Source organism: Rhincodon typus, chromosome 3 (assembly GCF_021869965.1).
Source record: "Rhincodon typus isolate 14 chromosome 3, sRhiTyp1.1, whole genome shotgun sequence".
NCBI lineage: Eukaryota > Metazoa > Chordata > Chondrichthyes > Orectolobiformes > Rhincodontidae > Rhincodon > Rhincodon typus.
In genome coordinates, this window is record NC_063334.1 from 95019799 (window position 1) to 95042733 (window position 22935).

General features: G+C 40.5%; 1 protein-coding gene across 4 annotated transcripts in view; it reads left to right on the plus strand.

Moving 5' to 3' along the window:
- Positions 1–22935, plus strand: part of LOC109919843 (isocitrate dehydrogenase [NADP], mitochondrial-like) — a 74765-nt gene that overhangs the window by 26985 nt on the left and 24845 nt on the right. For all 4 annotated transcript variants that reach the window (XM_048594996.1, XM_048594999.1, XM_048594998.1 and 1 more), the window contains 5 exons: positions 1142–1307; positions 6848–7008; positions 9290–9433; positions 10575–10711; positions 22632–22783. In XM_048594996.1, the coding sequence (XP_048450953.1) occupies positions 1142–1307; positions 6848–7008; positions 9290–9433; positions 10575–10711; positions 22632–22783 (760 nt within the window). The remainder of the gene's footprint in view (positions 1–1141; positions 1308–6847; positions 7009–9289; positions 9434–10574; positions 10712–22631; positions 22784–22935) is intronic.

Below are 22935 nucleotides of genomic sequence, written 5' to 3' on the forward strand. Positions count from 1 at the left end.
GGGCCTGCTCCTCTGATGCTGCTTGGCCTGCTGTGTTCATCCAGCTCTACACTTTGTTATCTCAGATTCGCCAGCATCTGCAGTTCCTACTATCTCTGAAATGATCATGGGACTTGTGAGGTATTGATAAGACTGAGCTCCTCTTGAGATGTTGACTCCCTTTGGGGAGATATTGAAATGTTCTTGCCCAACTGTTTCAGCTTGGGATCGGAGGAAAATTTGAATGGAACATGTTCAGTTAAACCTTCTTCCAAAATTTTGTCCTGTGTACAAGTCAACAAAAAATGTTTGCTCATGTAGACATCATTTTCTGATTGGAAATCTATCCTTGTGTAGAATTGCAAGTTAATGGTTTACTGGAGATGTCAATGAATGCCCATCAAATTTGCCTTTCCCTGTGAAATGGGTAATGCCTACAGGCTAAACCTGAGGATTATTTACAGGTTGAGTAATACATTGAAGCTGTAAATGAACATCTATTATAATATCGGTCTAGAAAGGGTTTAAAGTGTTTAGAATGGATCTCTTGCACAATTTAATAGCAGTGGGATTTTCATTGAAGCAGTCATCTGTGGGACTTTGATGTATGTTTTATGTTGATTGTACAACAATAGGAAATCTAATCATAAGTAAAGATGTTAGAACATTCTCTTTTTGTCTGTTTTTAAGTACTAGTCCCTGAAGTCTTATGGTTGATCATCATTAATTAAAGGTACAATGGTACAGTCTAATGCGTATGATGTACAGCTGTTTCCATGTTATTCCAATCTTTTGTGCTAATGTTTTGCCCACTTATAATCTAATTAACATTCACAGCTCTACTATCATGACTAACCTCTAGGTCAATCAATCTATTTCTATACACAGCATGCTTAGATCTAACTGGTTACACAAATCAAGCTTCATTGCCACACAAATAAAGCAATTCTCTCAGAGATGGAGCTGAAAGATGCCATTTTATATGAGGCCTATCATAATCATCAGACATCACATGAAATATAAATTCTTTTGTGCCAGACCATTGACACATGTATTTTCCTTGAAAATCTGTTCAATGCATGAAGTTGCATATCACAGTGTGGGTTCTCAATATTTCTCTCGCAGGGTGCACTGATGTTGATTTTTTTTTTTTATTTTGCAGCTTATTCTACCTAATGTTAGTGTGGAGTTGAAATATTTTGATCTCGGTCTCCCAAATCGAGATAAAACAGCTGACCGGGTGACCATTGAGTCTGCATTGGCAACACAAAAATATGGAGTCGCAGTGAAATGTGCCACCATTACACCAGATGAAGCTCGAGTGGAAGGTACATGATTGACATCTATTCATTTGAAGACTAATCTGTAGAGATTACACAATCAGAATTACTAGCTCACCAAAGTTTTACTGTCAAAATTCAAACCAGAACAGTTTATGTGTGCATTTTTGTACCCAATTTCGATTTATTTGACTAAAAATTACTTTTTTGAAAATGGATAGTTATTTAGTTTGTCATTATATGGGAAGACAAACAAATATTAATTTTTGATCCATGTTAAAAGCAGAATCTAAAATTGATTTGAATAGGGCGGTAATGTCAATGGACACCATGGTCTCGACATCGTCTATTCTTATGTCTTTGAGATTTTTGAGGAACTCCTGGGCTGAGTGGATTAAGTGGGGTGACTTGCTGACGAGGTGCTTTAGTCTTCGTTCTAACTCCTTGTCTTACCTATGTGTTGGTGTACCTGGAAGAGAGACTATGGGTCTGAGGGGTACTTCTGGTTTGGGCACCTTTGGGAGGCTGTAGAATCGGGGAGTGTTTGTCCCTTCAGGTTTCATTTTTCACGTTATCATACATCAAGAACATATCCGAACTAACCACAAGACTCCTACGACCATTGGGCATCAGAGTGGTACACAAACCTACATCAGCCCTATGCGAACTGCTAACTCGAACCAAAGACCCCTTGCTCACTATGGACAGAACCAACGTGATATACAAGATTCCATGCAAAGACTGCAACAAACACTACATTGGTAGGAAACTGGCCACAAGAATACATGAACACCAACCAGCAACAAAAAGACACGATCAGTACTCACTCATCTCCATTCACACACACAATTAAGTAGAACCACCAGTTCGATTGGGACATCACCAGGATCCTAGGACAGGCCAAATAGAGACAAGCACTGGAATTCCTAGAGGCCTGGTTCTCCACCAAGAAGGCCATCAATGAACACGTAGAACTAGACCCTATATATACACCACTGCGAAGAGAAACCAGAAATGAGGTAACCAATTCCAACAGACCCCAGAGTTTAAATACCAGGCGGGAAAACACAACAGTGCTTCATTGGAGGCTACACTGATGATGTTACCCAGCAGGATAACAAAACGTCTGCGAACTAACGAACCAGCTCAGCGAGCCAACCGACCACAGCATCCACAACCCGAGCTACAAATCTACTTTAGAACCTTAAACTGTCCCTGTAACCCTGCATTTCCCATGGCTAACCCACCTAATCTGCACTTCCCTGGACACTATAGGTAATTTAACATGGCCAATCCACTTAACCTGCACACCTTTGGACTGTGGGAGGAAACCAGAGCACCCGGAGGAAACCCATGCAGCTATAGACAGTTGCCGTAGGATGGAGTCAAACTTGGGTCCCGAGCACTGTGAGGCAGCAGAGCTAACCAATGAGCCACCATGCCACCCTTTTAATTTAACTGGAATGAAGGCAGAACTACACGTTTAAATTACATTACTTTAAAGACATTGTGATTTGTTTTGTGTCAGAGGTCTCTCTTCAAGAGAAATTTAAACAGATGGCAAGATAGAAACTGATAAAAAGGTCTAGTCAGTGGGACAAAACTAGGGGGAGATGAGCGATGAGAGAACAAAAGGTCAGATGTTGAAAGAATGTAAAAACAACAATTGTAGACAAAAATAATTAGGAGCAGCTGATATGTGAAGATAAGATTTAAAAATAATTTGGTTAAGCTGTGTGTAATGGGGCTCATCTGTGCGGATGGGTATCATTTGAATTTAATATTCTGCCTGGTTTCTCTGTTTAAACTGTCAGTCTAAAATAGAACATATGCCATACATTTCCCACAACACTTGATGTGATTAACACTAGTACAAGAGAATTTTTAAAATATTAATCAGTTTATAAGTGGTGTTGTGATCAGTTTTACTTCAGAACGAAATCACTTTAAACTAATGACTCAATGTTTAATTCAATGATACCCTGAAGACATTGGATAATGTGACCCAATTTAGTCATGTCTCTTGCTGTCACCATTCAGTATATAAAGGGATTAGCCTTGGTATATACAAGGAGAAATAGGCAGTTGGTCTCAAATTGGTAGAAAGACCAGGAAATCATTGAGAAAATAATGATAGCAAATTTACTGCTTAAAAACAGTTTAAAATATCTTCTTCTGTTTTGTGCAGTAAAGCCAGCATGTGCAACATCATCTCAGCACGCTTGTAACTTTACATTTTTAGCAAACTGCCACCTGGTGGTGCTGGTGAACTTACTGTTAAAGAATGAAGGTGAAGGACATACTGATCCAAGAGCAAGAAACCTATTATCTGTGAAAGTTTCACTGTTTCCAGAAATGACAGTACTCTTCATGCAGTCTTAACGTACAAACATAAGTTTGGAGCAGAAGTCAGCTACTCAGCCCTTCAACAAGATCATGACTGATCTGTTTGTGCTCTGTATTCCACATTCATACCTGTCCCCGCTTACCTTGGATCCACTTGACTAACTAGAATTTATCCATCCCTGTCTTAAAAATATTGAAAGAACCCACCCTGTCACTTCCAGAGGTAGAGATTTTGAAAGCTGCACAACCCTCTAAGAGAGCTCTCTCCCCTCAATCCCAAAAGGGCAACAACAAATTTTAAAACAGTATCCCCTTTTTTCTGCACTCACCCATAAGGATGAATATCCTTTCCACATCCATCTTGTCAAGACCATTCAGGATCTTATATACTTCAATTAAATCACCCTTTGCTGTCCTAGACTCCAGTGAAAACAAGCCCAGTCTGTTCAATCTTTTCTCATAAGACTACCCACCTCATTCCAGGCAAATCTTCTCTGAACTGCCTCCAATGTATTTACATCCTTCCGTAAATAAGGAGATGAAGAAAGGCTGGATAGGCTGGGACTTTTTCACTGGAGCATAGGGGGTTGAGAGGCAACCTGATAGAAGTTTATAAAATAATGAGAGGTATAGATAGAGTTAATGATAGTTGTCTTCCCCCTAGCATGGGGGATTTCAAGACTAAGGGGCACATTTTTAAGGTGAGAGAAGAGAGATTTAAAAAGACATAAAAGAGGGAGATTTTTTTTACACAGAGGGTGGTTCACGTGTGGTATGAACTTCCCGTGGAAGTGGTGGAAGTGCGTACAATTACAACGTTAAAAAACATTTGGATAGGTACACAAATAGGAAAGGTTTGGAGGGATATGGGCCAGGAGCAGGCAGGTGGGACTAGTTTATTTTGGAATTATGTTGGCATGGACTGGTTGGACTGAAGGATCTGTTTCTGTGCTGTATGACTCTATGAAAACTGCACACAGGATAGTAGATGTGGACTCACCAGTACCCTGTATAACTGAAGCATGATGTCATTTCTCTTATGTTCGATTCATTGCTTATAAAGAATAGCATTCCATTAGCCTTTTTAATTTCTTGCTTTACCTGCATGTTAATTTTTTGTGCCTCATGCACTAGAATATGTTGATCACCCTGCTCCTCTGAATTCTGCAATCATTCTCCATTTAAATAATTCTTAGCATTTTTTCTTCCAAAGTGAACAACTACATATGTACTCCATCTGCCAGATTTTTACCTATTTACTTAACCTATCTGAATCCTTGTTCTGCCATCTCCACCACATACTTACCTATCTTTGTATCATCTGCAAATTGAGTCACCATGCCTTTGATGTCTTTATCCAAGTAATTGATGTAACTGGTCACTTGGTCATAGTGAACTTGACTGTTTAAGTCATAGGGTCATACAGTATGAAAACAGAACCGTTGGCCCATTCTGTAAAAACGATATGTTTTGTTGAAGCTTTTTATCTTGCACTCTACAGGATAATTTGCAAAAGTACTAATTCAAGGGGAAAACTCTTATATGTTGCATGAGAGGAGACTGCTGATTGGTTGGCAATTGGAGTCTGATTGGCAGAAGCATTGTCTTGGTGAATGCAACAATTAATGACAATTAATCAGCTGTTCTTTCTGCCTGCAAAGAAAAGGGCCTTTTGTATTAATATTTCCAGCTTTCAGTATATGCAGGTGTACCACGTTGTAAGCCCAACTGACAATCCTGAATTGATTCAGGTAATTCGTTGCTCACTCAGGATTATCCAGCAAAAGTTGTCCAATTGCAGAAACCCATCTAATGTTGGATACCATGTTGCAAGCACGGGTCAGTTGAGTGTCCAGTAATTTGCTTGTTGCGAACAGCTGAATCCCCTTGTCAACTGCTGAAAAGACCCATTTATGCGTGCTCTCTGTTCTCATCCAGCCATCCAATCATCTGTGCCCGCAAATATGTTAGCAACTACACTACACTGTGTGCAACAGCCTTTCCATGAAAGCTTGTTTTCTGGAAATCCAAGTTCAGTGGACACCTATTCTATGTTACTCGCAGGAACCATTGACGTTGCAAATAGGAGCAGGCATAGACAATACAGCTCTTCAAGCCTGCTCCACTATTTAATCTGATTGTGGCTGATCATCCAACTCAATACCCTATCCCTGCTTTCTCCCCATACTCTTGGATTCTTTTAGCCCTAAGAACTATATCTAACATTCAATGTTTTGGCCTCAACTGCTTTCTGCGGCAGAGAATTCCACAGGCTCACCGCTCTCAGGGTGAAGAAATTTCTCCTCATCTCAGTCCTAAATGGTCTACCCCAGGTCCTTAGACATGACCCCCAGTTCGGGTTCCTCAGTCATCGGGAACATCCTTCTTGTGTTTACTCTGTCTGGTCCTGTTAGAATTTTAGGAAAGTTTCTCTGACAACCCCCTTCATTCTTCTAAACTCAAGTGGATATGGTCCTAACCGATCCAGTCTCTCTTCGTACAACAGCCCTGGCATCTTAGGAATTGGACTACTCCTTCGAAGAATTCCAATTAATTCCAATTCCATTAAACACGATTCTCCCTTTCACAGAACCATGCTAACTCTTCTCTTGAGTTACCTCAAGCTTTTCCAAGTGCTGAGTGATAACCTTCTTAATTATCACATCTAACACCATTCCCATGACAGATACCAAGCTAAGTGGCCTGTAGTTTCCTGTTTCCAGCATCCTTCCCTTCTTTAGTACAGGGCGTGTATTCGCCACTTTCCAGGGCAATAGAACTTTTCCAGAATTGAATGAATTTTGGAAATATAGCTCCCAATGTTTTGATCTTCTCATTAGCCACCTCTTTAAAGGTCCTACGATGAGGACCCGCAGACTTTTTAACCCACAGCTCTATCAGTTTGTTCAGAAACACATTCCTAGTGATTGTAATTTCACCAATTCATTGTTCCTTCAACCTTCTATATTATAGGTATTACTGGGATATTTTTGTGTAGTTTTCAGTGAAGACAAACAAAATATTTACTTGTTACATCCACAATTTCTTTAATACTATTAATACCCATTCTCACCCTCTCGAGAACCAACACTTTATGTACTCTTTTCCTTTTAAGATATCTTTAGTCACTCTTGCTTCTGTTTTTACATCACTAGCTTCCTCTCTAGCAGAATTAAGTAGAATATTCAATCTAGTTTCTTGCAGTGGTAATATTGACAAAAGCCCAATTGATAATTTTTCAGAATTTGGACTGAAAAAGATGTGGAAAAGTCCAAATGGAACTATCCGAAATATTTTAGGCGGCACAGTTTTTCGAGATCCAATTATTTGCAAAAACATCCCACGACTTGTTCCCGGTTGGGTGAAGCCAATCACAATAGGCCGACATGCATATGGAGATCAGGTAAGGCTGTCATTATATTTATAGCCTATTACAAAGATGTTGCTTTATAATTGATAACTTTCAATGTTCAGATTATTATAAAAGTAGCTCAATGTATTCAGTATACAAACAATGAACAAGAATAGGCCACAGGGCCCTTTGAGCTGCACTGCCATTCAATAATATGATGGTTGATCTGATTTTAACCTCAACTCTACATATCCCCAAAAATCTGTCATTCCCTTGGTACATAAAGAATCTATCTATCTTTTGCTTTAAAAATGTTTAAATATTTTGCATCACTGCCTTTTGAGGAAGGGAATTTCAAAGACACTGAACCTTCTGCACTATTACAGGTTCCTTTGTTTACACTGCAGACCAGTTCCATAAGCAAGGCAGTAAAATAAGGCTGTTACTTCAGTGTAGTACTGACACAGTGTTGTAATGTCTGATTTATTTTCTTTTGGTTAAGATATTTAAACATAGGTTCCAGCTGCCTTCTCGGGTAGTGCAGGGAAATCCTCCAGTGTCCAGGTCAATATGTATCCCTCAACTAACTGCTAAGTCATCCCATTTGCTGTCTGTGGGACCTTACAGTTTACAATACAAATCTGGAATGAAAAGCTGTTGAAACTAAAAGAGAGCTTGAGGCTTTTGGATTGACTGAAATCCTGACACATTTTATGATCTTTAGGGAAGGAAACCTGGTACACTTAAAGCTAATATGAAACATGCAGCCACTAGAAATCTGAAGTTAGAACAACATGCTGGAAGTATCCATCTTATCAGGACGTAAGTGGGGCAAGAACGAGTTCACATTTCTGATGAATGGTGTTTGTGGTGAGGGCATGAGGGCCTAACAATTGTGATTCCATCTGGACTGTGTCCCAGTAAACATTCCTTCTAGCCTGCCATCTGCCTGACTCCATAAGGTCTCCCTGATACAAATTGGGCGACAAAGCCTCTTTAGCGAAGATGGGATTGCAGAGTTGAGAACTTTCTGAACTCCGGATAACTGTCTTCTTGAGGAATATCGTATCAAGCTCAATGCAGGCAGTAATGATGGATAAGGAGATCTGGTGCATGATAAAACACGAGGAGCAAATGTTCGGTGATTCAGGATAGAAGGCTGCTTTTGGGGGCATTGAAGTAATTGTGTGGAAAGGTGAAAAGACTGTGAATGATGGTTTGATGAGCAGGTGGTTTCAGCTTAGAAGTACAGATGGGCAGATTAGAGGCTGATACCAAGTATGGAGGAACCGTATTATGAAGAGAGGTTGAGTAGATTGGATTTGTACCCATTAGAATTTAGAGGAATGGGATTGGGCCTTGTTGAAACATACGATATTCTTGGGGGACTTGACAAGGTAAATGCGGAAAGGTTGTTTCCCCTTGTAGGATGGTCTAGGAGCGGAGAGCATAGAGTAAAGGGTTGCATATTTAAGGCAGAGATGAGGAGGAATTTCTTCTCAGAGGATAATTAATCTGTGGAGTTCTTTACCAGGAGGATTGTTGAAGTTGGGTTTTTAAGCATGGTCAAGGCTGAGATAGATTTTTAATCAGTAAGGGAATCAAGGGTTATAGGGAAAAGGCAGGAAAGTGAAGTTGAGGATTGTTAGGTCAGTTATGACCTCATTGAATGGCGGAGCAGACTCAATGGGCTGAAAAGCCTACTTTGGCTCCCATGTCTTATGGTCTTAAGGTATGGCAATAGCAGCCTTTGTGATGAAAAGGTTATGTAATTCGTAGTGTTCAGCCAAAACTTTGGCTTCTGAAAGGAGGTGAGCAGGAGCTAAAAGCTGACTTCCACTTTTCACAATATACAGAAAATAAAATGATGTTTGATGATGAGATAATATTGAAATTTCTAGCATTGTTTAATGTAATACCTTGCGTGCTCCATATGATTTTGGTGAAGGCATATTTTTGCCTATAAAGAACATTAGATTTTACATGAATCTACTTTGTTCTCATTTTAAAGGAACATATTACAAAAGGTGGTATACTGCTTCTGTATTTCCATATTAAAATGGGATTTTCTCTTCAGTAGCAAAACAATTTATAAGAACCTCCAGACAGTAGTAGAGGACATCACCACTTAGACACAACAAATAAATAACTGATAAAATAAAGGACTTATAAATGCTGTTATAAGAAAGGAAAATTAACTTAATCTGATTTAGAGACAACAGGCAGAGCAGACCCGGCACTCAAGCATATAACATTAAGTTGAAATGTCTTTTATACTCTGTTTTTGTTTAAAATGTGTATTTCTAAGTTGTAACAATTATTTGCATTCTAGTATCGAGCCATAGATTTTGTCATGGACCAGCCGGGTAACTTTAAACTTGTCTTCGTGCCCGAGGATGGGAGCAAATCCCTGGAATGGAATGTGTTTGACTTCCCTGGTGGAGGAGTAGGAATGGGAATGTTCAATACAGATGAGGTAAGATGCTCATGGCTTTCTGAATTTAGCTCTGCTTCAGTTATCTATCTTTCCCAGACAATGACTTGTTAGTTATTTAGTAATATTTGTGAACATTTGAAACTTTACACTGTGTTTTGTTTCCCCATGTTCAAAACATTTTCTGTTAATTTGTTTTATGTAGCATGATTTTTTTTTTGTAATTCACAAAACGAGGATATACTTTCATTCCTCACAATGTCACAAATGGGAATAGCATATTTTAGACCTGTTTTCGCTGTTAACTATTGAAGGAGCTATTTTAAAGAATCATCCTTCTTTCAAGTCTGTTGTTAACACTATAATCAACAATTGGTGGATAAAATGTTATTGAAATATTTACGGTTTTAAAATTACAGGCATCCAGTTTACAACTAGTTGAATTAATGGGTTATCTCACATTCTTATCTCTAACTCAGATTTGGGTTTGTGTCCAGTGCAGTCAATGGAAATCATTTTTACTCCCGTAATGAACAGAACAGTTTCCATGTGGAATGGAATCTGGACAGTTTTTAGACACTCTAGTGTTTAAGTATTCTATCAGCGACAGGCAGGAGCTACACCATGTGGGAAACCTATCAGGTAAAGCCTGGCAGCCTTGTGCTTTGGCGGGGGATGGTCCCTCCTAATTTGGCAGACCATGCCTATCAAACAGTCCCACCAGTGGCAATACTGCACATACAAGAAGACTCAAAGTTGTCCTTTAAATCGAATCCACCCCTCCATCACCACTATATCACCTTGACAACGGGTTATCCCACATCACCCACCACCACTCCAATTCCAATGCCGACCCTGAAGCCTGGGCATTGGCACTGCCAGTATTGGAGAGGTTCTGGTCTCTGACTGGAAGCTCTTGGACAAATTAAGGATCCAAACAGCCAGCAGCTAAGTGCTCCATTGGTACTAACTCAGGTTGTGGTGGGGATCCGCAATGATCACAGTAGGGTATCCACTAGGTTTTCAGCCCAACACCGTGATCATTCAATTCAACCCCAAGTATCAGTTTAGAACCCATGGGAAATTCACCATTGAACCAAAAGCTTTTGTATCCTTTTCAGAAAATTTTTGTAATCCATTTCTGTGAATAGTCTTTGACTTGTTTCTTTTATTTAATGTGTAGTCTATTACAGGATTTGCACACAGCTGCTTTCAGTATGCCCTAAGTAAGAAATGGCCCCTCTATATGAGCACCAAAAACACTATTATGAAGGCTTATGATGGACGGTTTAAGGACATATTCCAGGATATTTTTGAGCTGTAAGTTTGCTTCTTTTATTTTATGTAATAAATCTTAAACTACCATCTAGCTAATTAAATGCAAGTGCCATATCCAGTTTAGGTTAGCTTTGAAAAAAGACAAGGAATTCAGAGTGAAAGTAATTAACTGAAGGAGGGCTATTTAATTGGTGTGGGGAAAGGACCTGGGTTGGATAAATTCAAATCAAGATTAGTCAACCAAACTGATATAGACAATGGACAGCTTCCAAAGAGAAGGTAGTTCAGGTACAATTGAAGTTCCTTCCCATGAGGGATAAAAGTATGATGTGAGCTCCTTGGATGATGAAAGATATAAAGTAGGATGAAGTAGAAAAAGGCTGTGCATTACAAATGTCACTTTGATAATACAAGTGATAACCAGGTTCAATATAGAAAATTAATGGAGAAATGAAAAACTGAATAAGAGAAGGAGAGGGAGAGAATGAGAAGAGACTAGCAGTTAAGGTAAAAGAGAACCAAAAACACTTTTGTGAACATGTAAAAGTGCAATACAAAATAAAAGTGAAGCTAATTAGTTACTAATTAAGGGATTTGTACATGGAGGCAGAGGACATGGCTGAGGCCCTAAATGAATGCTTTGCATCTACCGTTTCAAGGAAGAAGATGTTGTCAAAGTCACAGTGAAAGAGGAGCTAGTTGAAACTCTGGATGGACTAAAAATTGATCCAGAGGAAGCTTTGAAAAGGCTGAGCAGATTAAGATTAAGTCATCAGGACTAGATGAGATGCTGAGGGAAATAATGATGGAAATTGTGGAAGCACCTTCAATAAACTCCCAGTCTTCCTCACATAAAGGGTTAGTGTCAGAGAACTGAAGATTTGCAAAAGTTATACCCCACTTTCAAAACAAGTGTAAGGATATGTTAGTAAACTAATTGATTTGACCTCAGTCATGGGAAAGTTTTTAGAAGTGATGATTTGGGACAAAAATCAACAATCAGTTGAACAACTATGGATCAATTATGGAAATCCAGCATTGATATGTTAAACACAATGTTTAACTAATGTGATTGAATATTTTGATGAAGTAGCAGGGAGGGTTGATGAGGACAATACAGGTGATTTGTGTACATAAATGTCCAAGGACATATGACAAAGTATCATGGGACAGCTTTGTCAGCAAAGTTGAGGCCCACAGAATAGAAGGGATAGTAGCAGTGTGGATAATAGCATGAAATATCTTCTCTTTAAAGAAGGAGGAGAGACAGGGGACAGAGACTAGTAGTCAGCAGTTATTCTTCAGCATGGAGAAAAATACACAGTGGCATTTCCCAGGAGTTGGAGAGAATCACTGCACTTTTACTTGATGTTTATTTATTTATGGGTATGAAAGGGACAATTTCAAAATGTATGGATGACGCAAAACTTGGAAATACCAAGAGCTGGAATGGTACTTCAAGAGGACAGATAAGATGATGGTATTGGCGATATGTGGCAGATGGAATTTATGAAATGATACATGTTAACAAGAAGAACATATAAAACACAGGATAATATTCTAAAAGGAGAGCAGACTAGGTATATACTTACACAAATTGTTGAAGGTGGTACAGCAGAATGAGAAAGTGGTTCACAAGGCAGACTGGTTCTGCAGGAGCAAGATCGCTTCTCCGATGGATGTTATTGAACCAGCTGAATTTTGAGGAAAATCTAGGAGCTGAATCGTGACTTTTATTGATAACATTTTTATTTTGAGCTTTTTTTTGTTTAAAACTGAAGCTGAATTTACAGAACATTCAAGGATTTGAGGGGTTTTTTTGTTAATCATTATGGAATGTGAGCAGTGCTGCCAAAGCCAACATTGTTAATTGTCCAGGCAACTTCTCAAATCTATCTACTGGGACTAAACCAATTGTGTTGTTATGAAGTAGTTTCCCCAGGTTTTTAATCCATCATCAGTGAAGGAACAAGAATTATATTTTCAAGTCAGGATGTTGAACACCACTTGGAGGATGCACTGAGGGTGGTAAGGGCAGAAACTGTACTCAGATTGGGGGATTTCAATGTCCACCACCAACAGTTGTTCAGCTGCAGTACTCCCACTGATCAAGCTGGTCTAATCCTAAAGGACATAGCTGATAGACTGGGTCTTTGACAGGTGATGACGAACTAACAAGAGGGAAAAACATACTTGACCCCATCCTCAGCAATTTGCCCGTCTCATGCATCTATCCATGACAGTATCAGTACGAGTGACCACTGCACTGTTAGAGTGAAGGATAAGGTTGGTACGAGTAAGGAACAATGGATGAATAAAGATATTGAGTCTCTGGTCAAGAATGAGAAGGAGCCATATATTAGGTGTAGACGATTAGGATCAAGTGAATCTGTTGAAGAGTATGAAGGAACGAGGGCATTCTTAAGAGGGAATTCAGGAGGGCAAAAAGGGGATATGAGATAGTTTTGGCAGAGAAGGTTAAGGATAATCTAAAGAGATTCTACGAGCATATTAAGAGCAAAAGACCAACTGGGGAGAGAAAATGGTCCCTTAAAGATCAACGAGGCCGTGTATGTATGGAACCACAGGAGATGGGAGAGATACTAAATGAATATTTTGCATCAGGTTTTACCATGGAGAAAGAAATAGAGTCTACAGAACTCGGGGAAACAAATATTGTTGTCCTGAAAACAGTCCAGAAAAGGAAGTGCTGGAGGTCCTAAAAAGCATAAAGGTGGATAAATCTCTGGGACCTGATCAAGTGTATTCCAGGAGGTGGGAAGTTAGGGATGAAATTGCGGGGACCCTAGGAGAGATATTTGTATCATCTACAGCCCGGGTGAAGGACTGGAGGACTGGAGGGTGGCTAATGTTGTGCCTTTATTTAAGAAAGGCTGTAAGGAGAAACCTGGGAACTATAGATCTGTGAGTCTGACATCAGTGGTGGGCAAGTTGTTGGGGGAGATTCTGAGAGAGAGGATCTACGTGCAATTGGAGAGGCAAGGACTGTTTAGGGATAGTCAGCGTGGTTTTATGCCTGGGAAATGGTGTCTCGCACACTTGATTGAGTTTTTTGAGGATGTAACAAAAAAGATTGAGGGCAGAGCGGTAGATATTGTCTCCATGGACTTTAGTAAAGGCTTTGACAACATTCTGCATGGTAGACTAATTAATAAAGTTAGATCACATGTGATACAGAGAGAGCTTACCAATTGGATACAACGTTGGCTTGATGGTCGGAGACAGAGGGTAGTAGTGGAGGGTTGTGTTTTGGGCTAGAGACCTGTGACTAATCGTGTTCCACAGGGATTGGTGCTGGGTTCCACTTTTGTTTGTAATTTATATAAATGATTTGCATGAGAATTTAGAAGGCACAGTTAGTAATTTTGTGGATGATACCAAAATTGCTGGTATAGTCAACAGTGAAGAACATTATCGAGGATTACAAAGGGATCTTGTTCATTTGGGCCAATGGGCCGAGGAGTTTAATTTGGATAAATGCAAGGTACTGCATTTTGGTAAAACAAACAAGGGCAGTATGTATACAGTTAAAGGTAGGGCCCTGGTTACCGTTGTCAATCAGAGAGACCCAGGGGGTTCAGGTACATAGTTCTTTGAAAGGTAGACAGGGTAGTGAGGAGGGCATTTAGTATGTTTGCCTTCATTGCTCAGACAGTTGAGTATAGGAGTTGGGACATCATGTCCAGGTTGTACAGGATGTTGGTGAAGCCATTGTGTACAGTTCTGCTATAGGAAGGATATTATTGAATTGGAGAGAGTTCAGAAAAGATTTACCAAGATGTTGCTGGGACTGGAGTGTTTAGTTCATAAGGATAGACTGGATAGGCTGGGACTTTTTTCAATGGATAATAGGAGTTTGAAGGGTAATCTTATAGTGGTTTATGAAATCATAAGGTGAATAACAAAGGTCTTTTCCCAAGTGTGGATGAATTCAAAAGTAGGGGACATATTTTTGAGGTGAGAGGAGAAACATTTAAAAGGGTCTTGTAGGACAACCTTTTCACACAGGGGGTGGTTCATGTGTGGAATGAATTGCCAGAAGTGGTAGATGCTAGTTCAGTTACAGCATTTAAAAGACATTTGGGCAGGTACATGGATAGGAAAGGTTTGGAGGGAAATAGGCCAAATGGAGGCAAGTGGTACTAGTTTGGTTTGGGAAACTTTGTTTCTGTGCTGTATGACTCTATGAGGATACCCTCTAATTAGTTGTGAGTGGTACACATAGCTGCCACTGTGTGTCAGTGGTGGAGAGGGTAAACTTTAAGGTGGTGAATGGAGTGCCAATCAAGTGGGCTGATTTGTTCTATATGGAGCTGAACTTACCCAGGTTGGTATTCTATCACACTCCTGACGTGTGCATTGTAGATAGTGGACAGGCTTTGGGTAGCCAGGCGAGTTGGTCACTGCAGAATTTGTAGCCTCTGATCTGCTCTTGTTGCCTTTGTATTTATATAGCTAGCCCAGTTAATTTTCTGGTCAATTGTAACCTTCAGATGGTGATGGTGGGTGACAAAATGATGGTAATGCTGTTAAATGTAAGGGGAGTATTGGGAACCACTTATATCGGGGATGGCCACTAGTGTAATGCAAATGTCACTTGCCACTTATCAGCTCAAGCCTGAATGTTGTCCAGGTTTTGCTGCATACTCCTTCAAGAGCACACCTGAGGGCGCTAAACATTGTGCAATCATCAGTGAATGAGGGCAAGTTATTGGTGAAGCAGTAGAAGATGCTTCAGCTTAGGACACCATCCTGAGGAACTCCTGCAGTTGTGTCTTGTAGATGATTGACCTACAACAACCACAACCATCTTCCTTTGAGCGAGATATGACCTAGCAGTGAAGTTTTCCTATGATTCACATTGCTTTCAATTTGCAATGTTCAATTGAAGTTCAAATTTGGCCTTGATGTCAAAGCAGTTACTTACATCTTATCTCTTGAGTTCATCTCTTTGTCCATGTTTTGGCCAAGTCTGTAATGAACTCAGGAGCAGCGTGACCCTGGCAGAACCTAGACTGAGCGTCAGTGAGCAGTTTTTGCAGTGTGTCATTCGATGGCATTGTCATCAACTCCTTCCATCACTTTGCTGATGATCAGGAGTAGACTGATAGTGCAGGATTGGCAATATTGGATTTGTCTTTTGTGGACAGGATAAATCCACACAATTTTCCAAATTGTTGGTTAGATGTCAGAGTGGCAGCTATATTGGAACAACTTGGCTAGGGGCATGGCTATTTCTGGAGCACAAATCTATAATACTGTCAGGCAAATAGCCTTTGTAGTACAGAATGTACCTACCTAATCTGGCAATTTCAGATCTGGCAACCTGTCTGGTCTGACATTTGCAGTAGTTCTGGTTTTCTCTGTAGTCACTCTGCATTGATCTTTATTCATTTTACTTTTTGTTACACTGTGTCCCATTCAGATCTCATAAAATCCTGTTTTTGCTGTCCAATTGGAATACCATTCATCCATTGAACATATGGTTGATTCAAGTCAGGTTGAGGTCCTTACTGTCAAACTGTTTGTGCATTGGATATACTTAATCTCCAGTGGCGTGGCAAATTCTCTGATCCAGCAAAGGCCCGGTGCTGAGTCTGCCAGATTAGGGAGGTACAGCCTGTATTTGCTTCAACAGTTCAGTAATACGAACACTTAAACTACTTTGTACCATCCCTTACCTTGGCAAAAGATGGCACCAAAGTCCAAGGCTGGAGGCCCATGCAAGTATTTTTAATCTGCTTTACAATTATGTTAATTTTCTCCCTCTCCTAAACATCTTACAGCTGATACAGCAGCTGCATTAAATATTGTTTAGCATTGTATAATTATACTATGGTTAAGCCTCTGATTAATTTAAGTAATCCCTGTTGTCTGTGCTTTAATAGGCTTTGAAATTCTTCCTTTAGTGCTGTTCCCTAACTCTACACAATGTGCTGCTCCTCTGTCGGAGTGCTTTCCAGATATATCTTGGTTGTTCAGACAGTGCTGAATTGCTCCAGGTTCATTAATTGCTGTTTGGTAATCGACTTTGCACATCCTTTATTCTATTTAATTTCTCTATTAATACTTTGGCGCTCTTTATTTTTCACTCTCTTCTCTTTTCTTTCTCTCTTCTTTCTTTCTTAGTGAGCCTTGATCTCCTCTCACCACTTCCTCCTCCACCAGCATCTGTCCAGGAGATCCAGTAACGATCAGGATTCATCACTGCCAAGGCTCTAGACTCCAGATTCCTAACTGATAGTTTACTCAGGAACAGCTTGGAGGATTTGAGCGTGATGAATCACAAATGAAATTTGGTGTTGATGATCGGAAGGTATATATCTTATTTAAATTTATAAATATGTTTTCAGAATAAAGGAGACACTGAACTAATTGCCACATTGACCAGGGTGAATATGGACATAAAAAGAGAACATTCTGGAAGCATTTAGCGGGCTCTGCGGAGAGGGAAACAGGCAATAAGTTGGGTTGCAATCCAAGAGAGAGCCTTAATTATGGGTAAGGAGCACAGAAGTGCCTTGGTCATTCATGACATCTCTTCTCAGAGGTGGTCTATCAAGAAGCTGCCTCTGCAAGCCCTGTTAATTTTAATGACAAGGGACAGACCAGGGAAGCAGAAAACTCAAATAGAGGGACCACAGTGGTGTACAGCCAGCGGTGCTATCAGAACACAGTGCTGCTACAGCAGGGAGGAGACCACAAGGGTCCTGAATGTGGCATTCCCTGACAATCTTCAACTTCAAGAAGGGGTCCAAGATCTCCAGGAAGATCCCACTGGCGCCTCAAGGGAGCGGCACGATGGCTCAATGGTTAGCACTGCTGCCTCACCACACCTGCGACCGGGATTAAATTCCACCCTTGGACGACTGCCTGTGTGGAGTTTGCGTGTTCCCCCCACGTCTGCGTGGATTTCCTCCACGTGCTCCGTCTTTTCCCATGGTCCAAAGATGTGCAGGTTAGGTGGATTGGCCAAAGTGAAATTGCTCACTGTGTCCAGGGCTGAATAGGCTAGGTGGGTTAGCTAAGGGAAATAGGGTGAGGGGGCTGGGTCTGTTGGGATGCTCATCGGAGGGTTGGTGTGGACTTGGTGGGCCACTTAGCCTCTTTTCGCACTGAAGGAATTCTATGAATAACTTCTCCTAGTTGGAGCATTCCTGGGCCTAATTTGGTACCCGCCACTATTGGGCAGATAGTCTCTGGCGCATTGAGCCAAACTCCTGCAAGATCACTGGGACCTTGTATTCCACTGCATTTAATTTCTCTAAAGGCAAACCAGGTCAGATGGGCAAGGTTTATTGTACTATTTGCCAATTTTTTGCATACTCAATTAATCTATCTATATTCCTCTTTGCAATTTACTCCCCTCCTGATCTTTGCATCATCGGTGGGTTTAGCTACCATGCATTCCGAGACATGGAAATCCACCTGGGGCTTTTTGTGGGCAGGTGGGCTGGGTGGGTATCATTCCTTCAGAGGTACTCAGTGCCTGAAAGAGGGCTCTGGTGTCGGGCACGGGGATCCCGTTGAGAGCCACCCCATTCTCCTTGCTGCTGACCCTCCCCATTACTCCACCTTCAGCACAACTTATAGTCTTTGAATACCCTCCTGCAGTCACGACTGTCCATCCACAATCCTGTGTCATGGGTAGGTGGCAGTCTCAATCCTGGGACAGACCTATTGCAAGTCTGTCGAGTGCTTGAGTGACACCTAATTCAGTGGGCATTGCCGAATAGAGGTGAGATAGGACTCTCACTGGCTTGACCCCTATCACCTTCATTAAACACCTCCCAGTGTTTCTCATTGTTGGAAAAAGCAAAACTACAGGCCACCAATATAAGACTGTCAGCAAGCTAATAAACAGGCAATTCAAAACTGAGTTGAATTCTGGTCTCCTTGCTATAGGAAAGATGTTGTGAAATTTGAAAGCATTCAAAAAAGATTTACAAGGATGTTGCCAGGGTTGGAGGTTTGAGCTATAGGGAGAGGCTGAATGGGCTGGGGCTATTTTCCCTGGAGCATTGGAGGCTGAAGGGTAACCTTATAGAGCTTTATGAAATCATGAGGGGCATGGATCGGGTGAATAGACAAAGTCTTTTCCCCAGAGTAGGGGAGTCCAAAATTGGAGAGCATAGGTTTAAGGTGAGAGGGGAAGGATTTAAAAGGGATCTAAGGGGCAACTTTTTCATGCAGAGGGTGGTGTGTGTATGGAAGTGGTAGAGGATGGTCTAATTATAATGATTAAAAAGAATCTGGATGGGAACATGAATAGGAAGTGTTTAGAGGGATATGGGCCAAATGCTGGCAAATGGGACTAGATTAATTTAGGAAATCTAGTTGGCATGGACAAGGGTCTGTTTTCGTGCTGTACAACTGTATGACTTTTATAATGAGAATATGGAACGGGCTACCGCAGAGAGTGCTTGCATGTTTAGAGAATAATTAAAGTGCCATTGCCTGAAAAATTAAAACAGGGCTGGTCAGCCAGCAAAGGTGGGCTGGCCCTCAAAAGCTACACATCCCATCCAGACCTCATGGTTCTCTTCTGTGCACTGCCTACCTTTTACGCCTTTATTTAATTTTATCCTGTCCGTTTGCCCTACTCCCTCCTCCTTTGTTGTGATATTAGCTGCATTTTTATGTGCAAACAGATGAAATGTACTAATTTAGTACCTTAGCCAACGCAAGATTTCCTTTTCAGTCCCTAATCGACCTCACCCTTCCTTTGCCTATTATTTTGACTTTTACTCTTTATATGTTTATAAAAGACTTTAGTGTTCTTTTTTTAAGTTACCTTCTCTTTGCCCCTTGTATTTCCTTTTTCCACTCCCTGCACTTTGTGTTCTGCTTCACTTAAACAAATTAACTTGTCTGTGCTGAAATTTTGAGATTTCCTTTTCAGTCTTTTTGCCCCCTCGACTCTTCTGTTGCAAAAATTGCACTGCTTTTTAGGAGTCTATAACTCTGCTTAATTCCTGACTGCTCAGTCAGAGTAGAATCTGTACACAAAAGTATTTCAGACATATACAGTTTGCTTCTGTATTCCACAATACAGAAGCAAATTGTGAGATTATTCTTTGTTTGCCATTCAAAAAGCAACAATATCATTACCAGATCATGAGCCAGATTATGAGAATTCCAAATTCCCGACCATTTCTCCTAAGCTTCTGCTCCACCCCCTGTGATTGGATCCTTGACTTCCTGACCCACAGACTGCAATCAGTGAGAATAGGGCACAATACCACCTCCACGACAACCCTCAACACTGGCACCATGCAAGGCTGCATACTCAGCCCCTTACTGTACTCCCTGTACACTCATGACTGTGTAGCCAAATTTTGTCCTAGCTCCATCTACAAGTTCGCTAACTACACCACCATTGTAGGCCAGATCTCCAACAATGACAAGACAGAATACAGGAATGAGATAGAGTGCTTGGTGGTATAGTGTAAAGATAACAAACTCTCCCTCAACGTCAGCAAAACAAAAGAGCTGGCCATTGACTTCAGGAAGCAGAGTGGAGGGTACGCCCCTGTCTACATCAGTGGTGCTGATGTGGAGATGGTCGACAGCATCAAGTTGCTAGGAGTGATGATCACTAACAATCTGTCCTGGTCTACCCACGTTAGTGTGACAGTCAAGAAAGCACAACAACAACAACTCTACGTCCTCAGGAGGCTAGGGAAATTCACATGTCTGTAAGGACTCTTACCAACTTTTATAGATGCACCATAGAAAGTATTCTGTCTGGATGCATCACAGCCTGGTACGGCAACTGCTCTGTCCAGGACCGTAAGAAATTACAGCAAGTTGTGAACATAGCCTAGTCGATCATGCAAACCAACTTCCCATCCATTTATTCTATCTACACTTCTCGCTGCCTCTGAAAGGCAGCCAACATAAAGTCCCCTCCCACCCAGGGTATAATCACTTCCAACCTCTTCCGTTGGGCAGAAGATACAAAAGCTTAAACACACATACCAACAGATTCAAGAACAGCTTTTTCCTTATGGTTATTAGACTTCTGAATGGACCTCTCAAATTTTAACTTCAATGTTAATCTTACTCTTTTTGCACCTTCTCTGTAGCCATAACGTTGTATTCCTCCCTCTGTTCTATTACCCTTATGCACTTTGTATGGTATGATCTGCCTGTACTGTACGCAAAACAAAATGTTTCACTGTACCTAACTACAGGTGACAATAATAAATCAAATCAAATCATAGAGTCATACAGCACGGAAATAGACCCTTCAATCCAACCAGTCCATGCCGAACATAATTCCAAAATAAATTAGTCCCACCTGCCTGCTCCTAGGCCATATCTCTCCAAACCTCTCCTATCCAAAAATCTTTTAAACATTGTAATCGTACCCACATCCACCACTTCCTCGAGAAGTGCATTCCACACGTGAACCACTCTGTGTAAAAAAAAATTGCCTTTTTTTTGCTTAACTCTCTCTCCTCTCACCTTAAAATTGTGCCCCCAGTCTTGTAATCCTCCATCTTAGGGAAAAGACAACTACCATTAACTCTATCTATACCTCTCATTATTTTATAAACTTCTACTCGGTCATCTCCCAACCTCCTAAGCTCCAGTGAAAAAAGTTCCAGCCTTGCTTTATAACTCAAACCTTCCATACCTGGCAGCATGCTGGTAAATCTCTTCTGAACCTTCTCCAGCTTGACAGTATCCTTCCTAAATTCAGGAAAACAAATGAATGTAGAAGTCAGCCTAATATAACACAAACATAAAACATCAGGTTATTCTTTTCACTGATTTTCTCCTCTGGTAGCATTGATTTCTTACTGGTGTTTGGTGTAATGGCTGTTAGTACCTCAACCTAACATAGCTTTTATTCAGGTGAGCTTTGAGTGTAAGACTTGGCAGGTATCAGATCATGGAAAGGTAGAAGAAGTTTGAAACTCAGTTGATACTGGGTCAATTGCTAATTTTAATTTTTTTTTTGTAATGAAGGTATGCAGTGATACTAGATGATGGTAGGTACCCAGAATTAAATTGCAGATCAGACATGATTCTATTGACTGCCCGGAAAGGCTTAAGGCCTGCTCTTGCTCTTGCTTTCCAGTGACCGAGACTAATCAAGGGTTCAGTGATAATTGAGGAATTACGTTACCCTGAATCATTTCTTTCCTTGCTATTTAACACAACGATACTAATGACTACACAAAGCCTTTGTCACAAACTATGTAACTGCGATTCTATGTAACTGAGATTCTATGTAACAGCACATTGGAAATTGATGAAGGTTTATAAAGGAGGAAACCCAGGTACAGACAATCACGAAAGGTCTGTTTTGTAATTCTATTCTTTTCTCCTTGTTTCCAGCAAAGAATTTTTTGTATTTAAAAATGCACAGGTTTGTGCTTTTCCGCCTGCACTCTGATGAGTGTTTGTACAGTGGTGATGGTTTAACTGTGTAGACAAAAGGTCTCCAGCAGAGGTCGTGCCAGGAAACTGTGTGTGAAAATCTTCACTGTTTAGTCCAATAATTTAACACTAACCATCTGGAGCTTTTACCATTGAATATGAAAAGTAAATTTTGCTTTCAGCTGGATGTACATTGTAATCAGATCCTGAGATTTAACTACAGAAGCCCTACTGTTAAAATACTTGGACAATGCATAATCATGGCTTCCCATGGTGCCGAGAAACAATATCAAACAAATATACCAGAACAATTTTCAATATGGGTCCCAAAAAGACCAAGCTTTATTTTACAAGGTCACTTCTGCACAAATTCTGTTCCTTTCCTAATACAATAGCATTTTACTGAACTGTGAATAGTTGAGGCTTTTACTGTAAAGAAGCAGGATCTTACTAGAATTTGCTAGTCACTTGTGATAGGGTCTATGGTTAGTAATGATTGATACTTCCATTGCATTGTTTGATTTTTGCCTGGTCCCCTTTGCTCCAACAGACATTACAAAGCAGCCTTTGACAAGCTGGGCATCTGGTATGAGCATCGGTTAATCGATGATATGGTGGCTCAGATGTTGAAGTCCTCAGGAGGTTTTGTCTGGGCTTGTAAGAACTATGACGGAGATGTTCAATCTGACATTCTGGCACAAGGTAATTCTCATTAAAGAGAAACAACTATTTTTTTGGCTTAGCTTCTTAAAGCATTTGCTATGTTTCAGCTTATCAGCATCTTATCAGCACACTCCTTATTCACAGAACTTTTGCCAAAGTACATTTATTTTAACTGACTATTAAATACATAA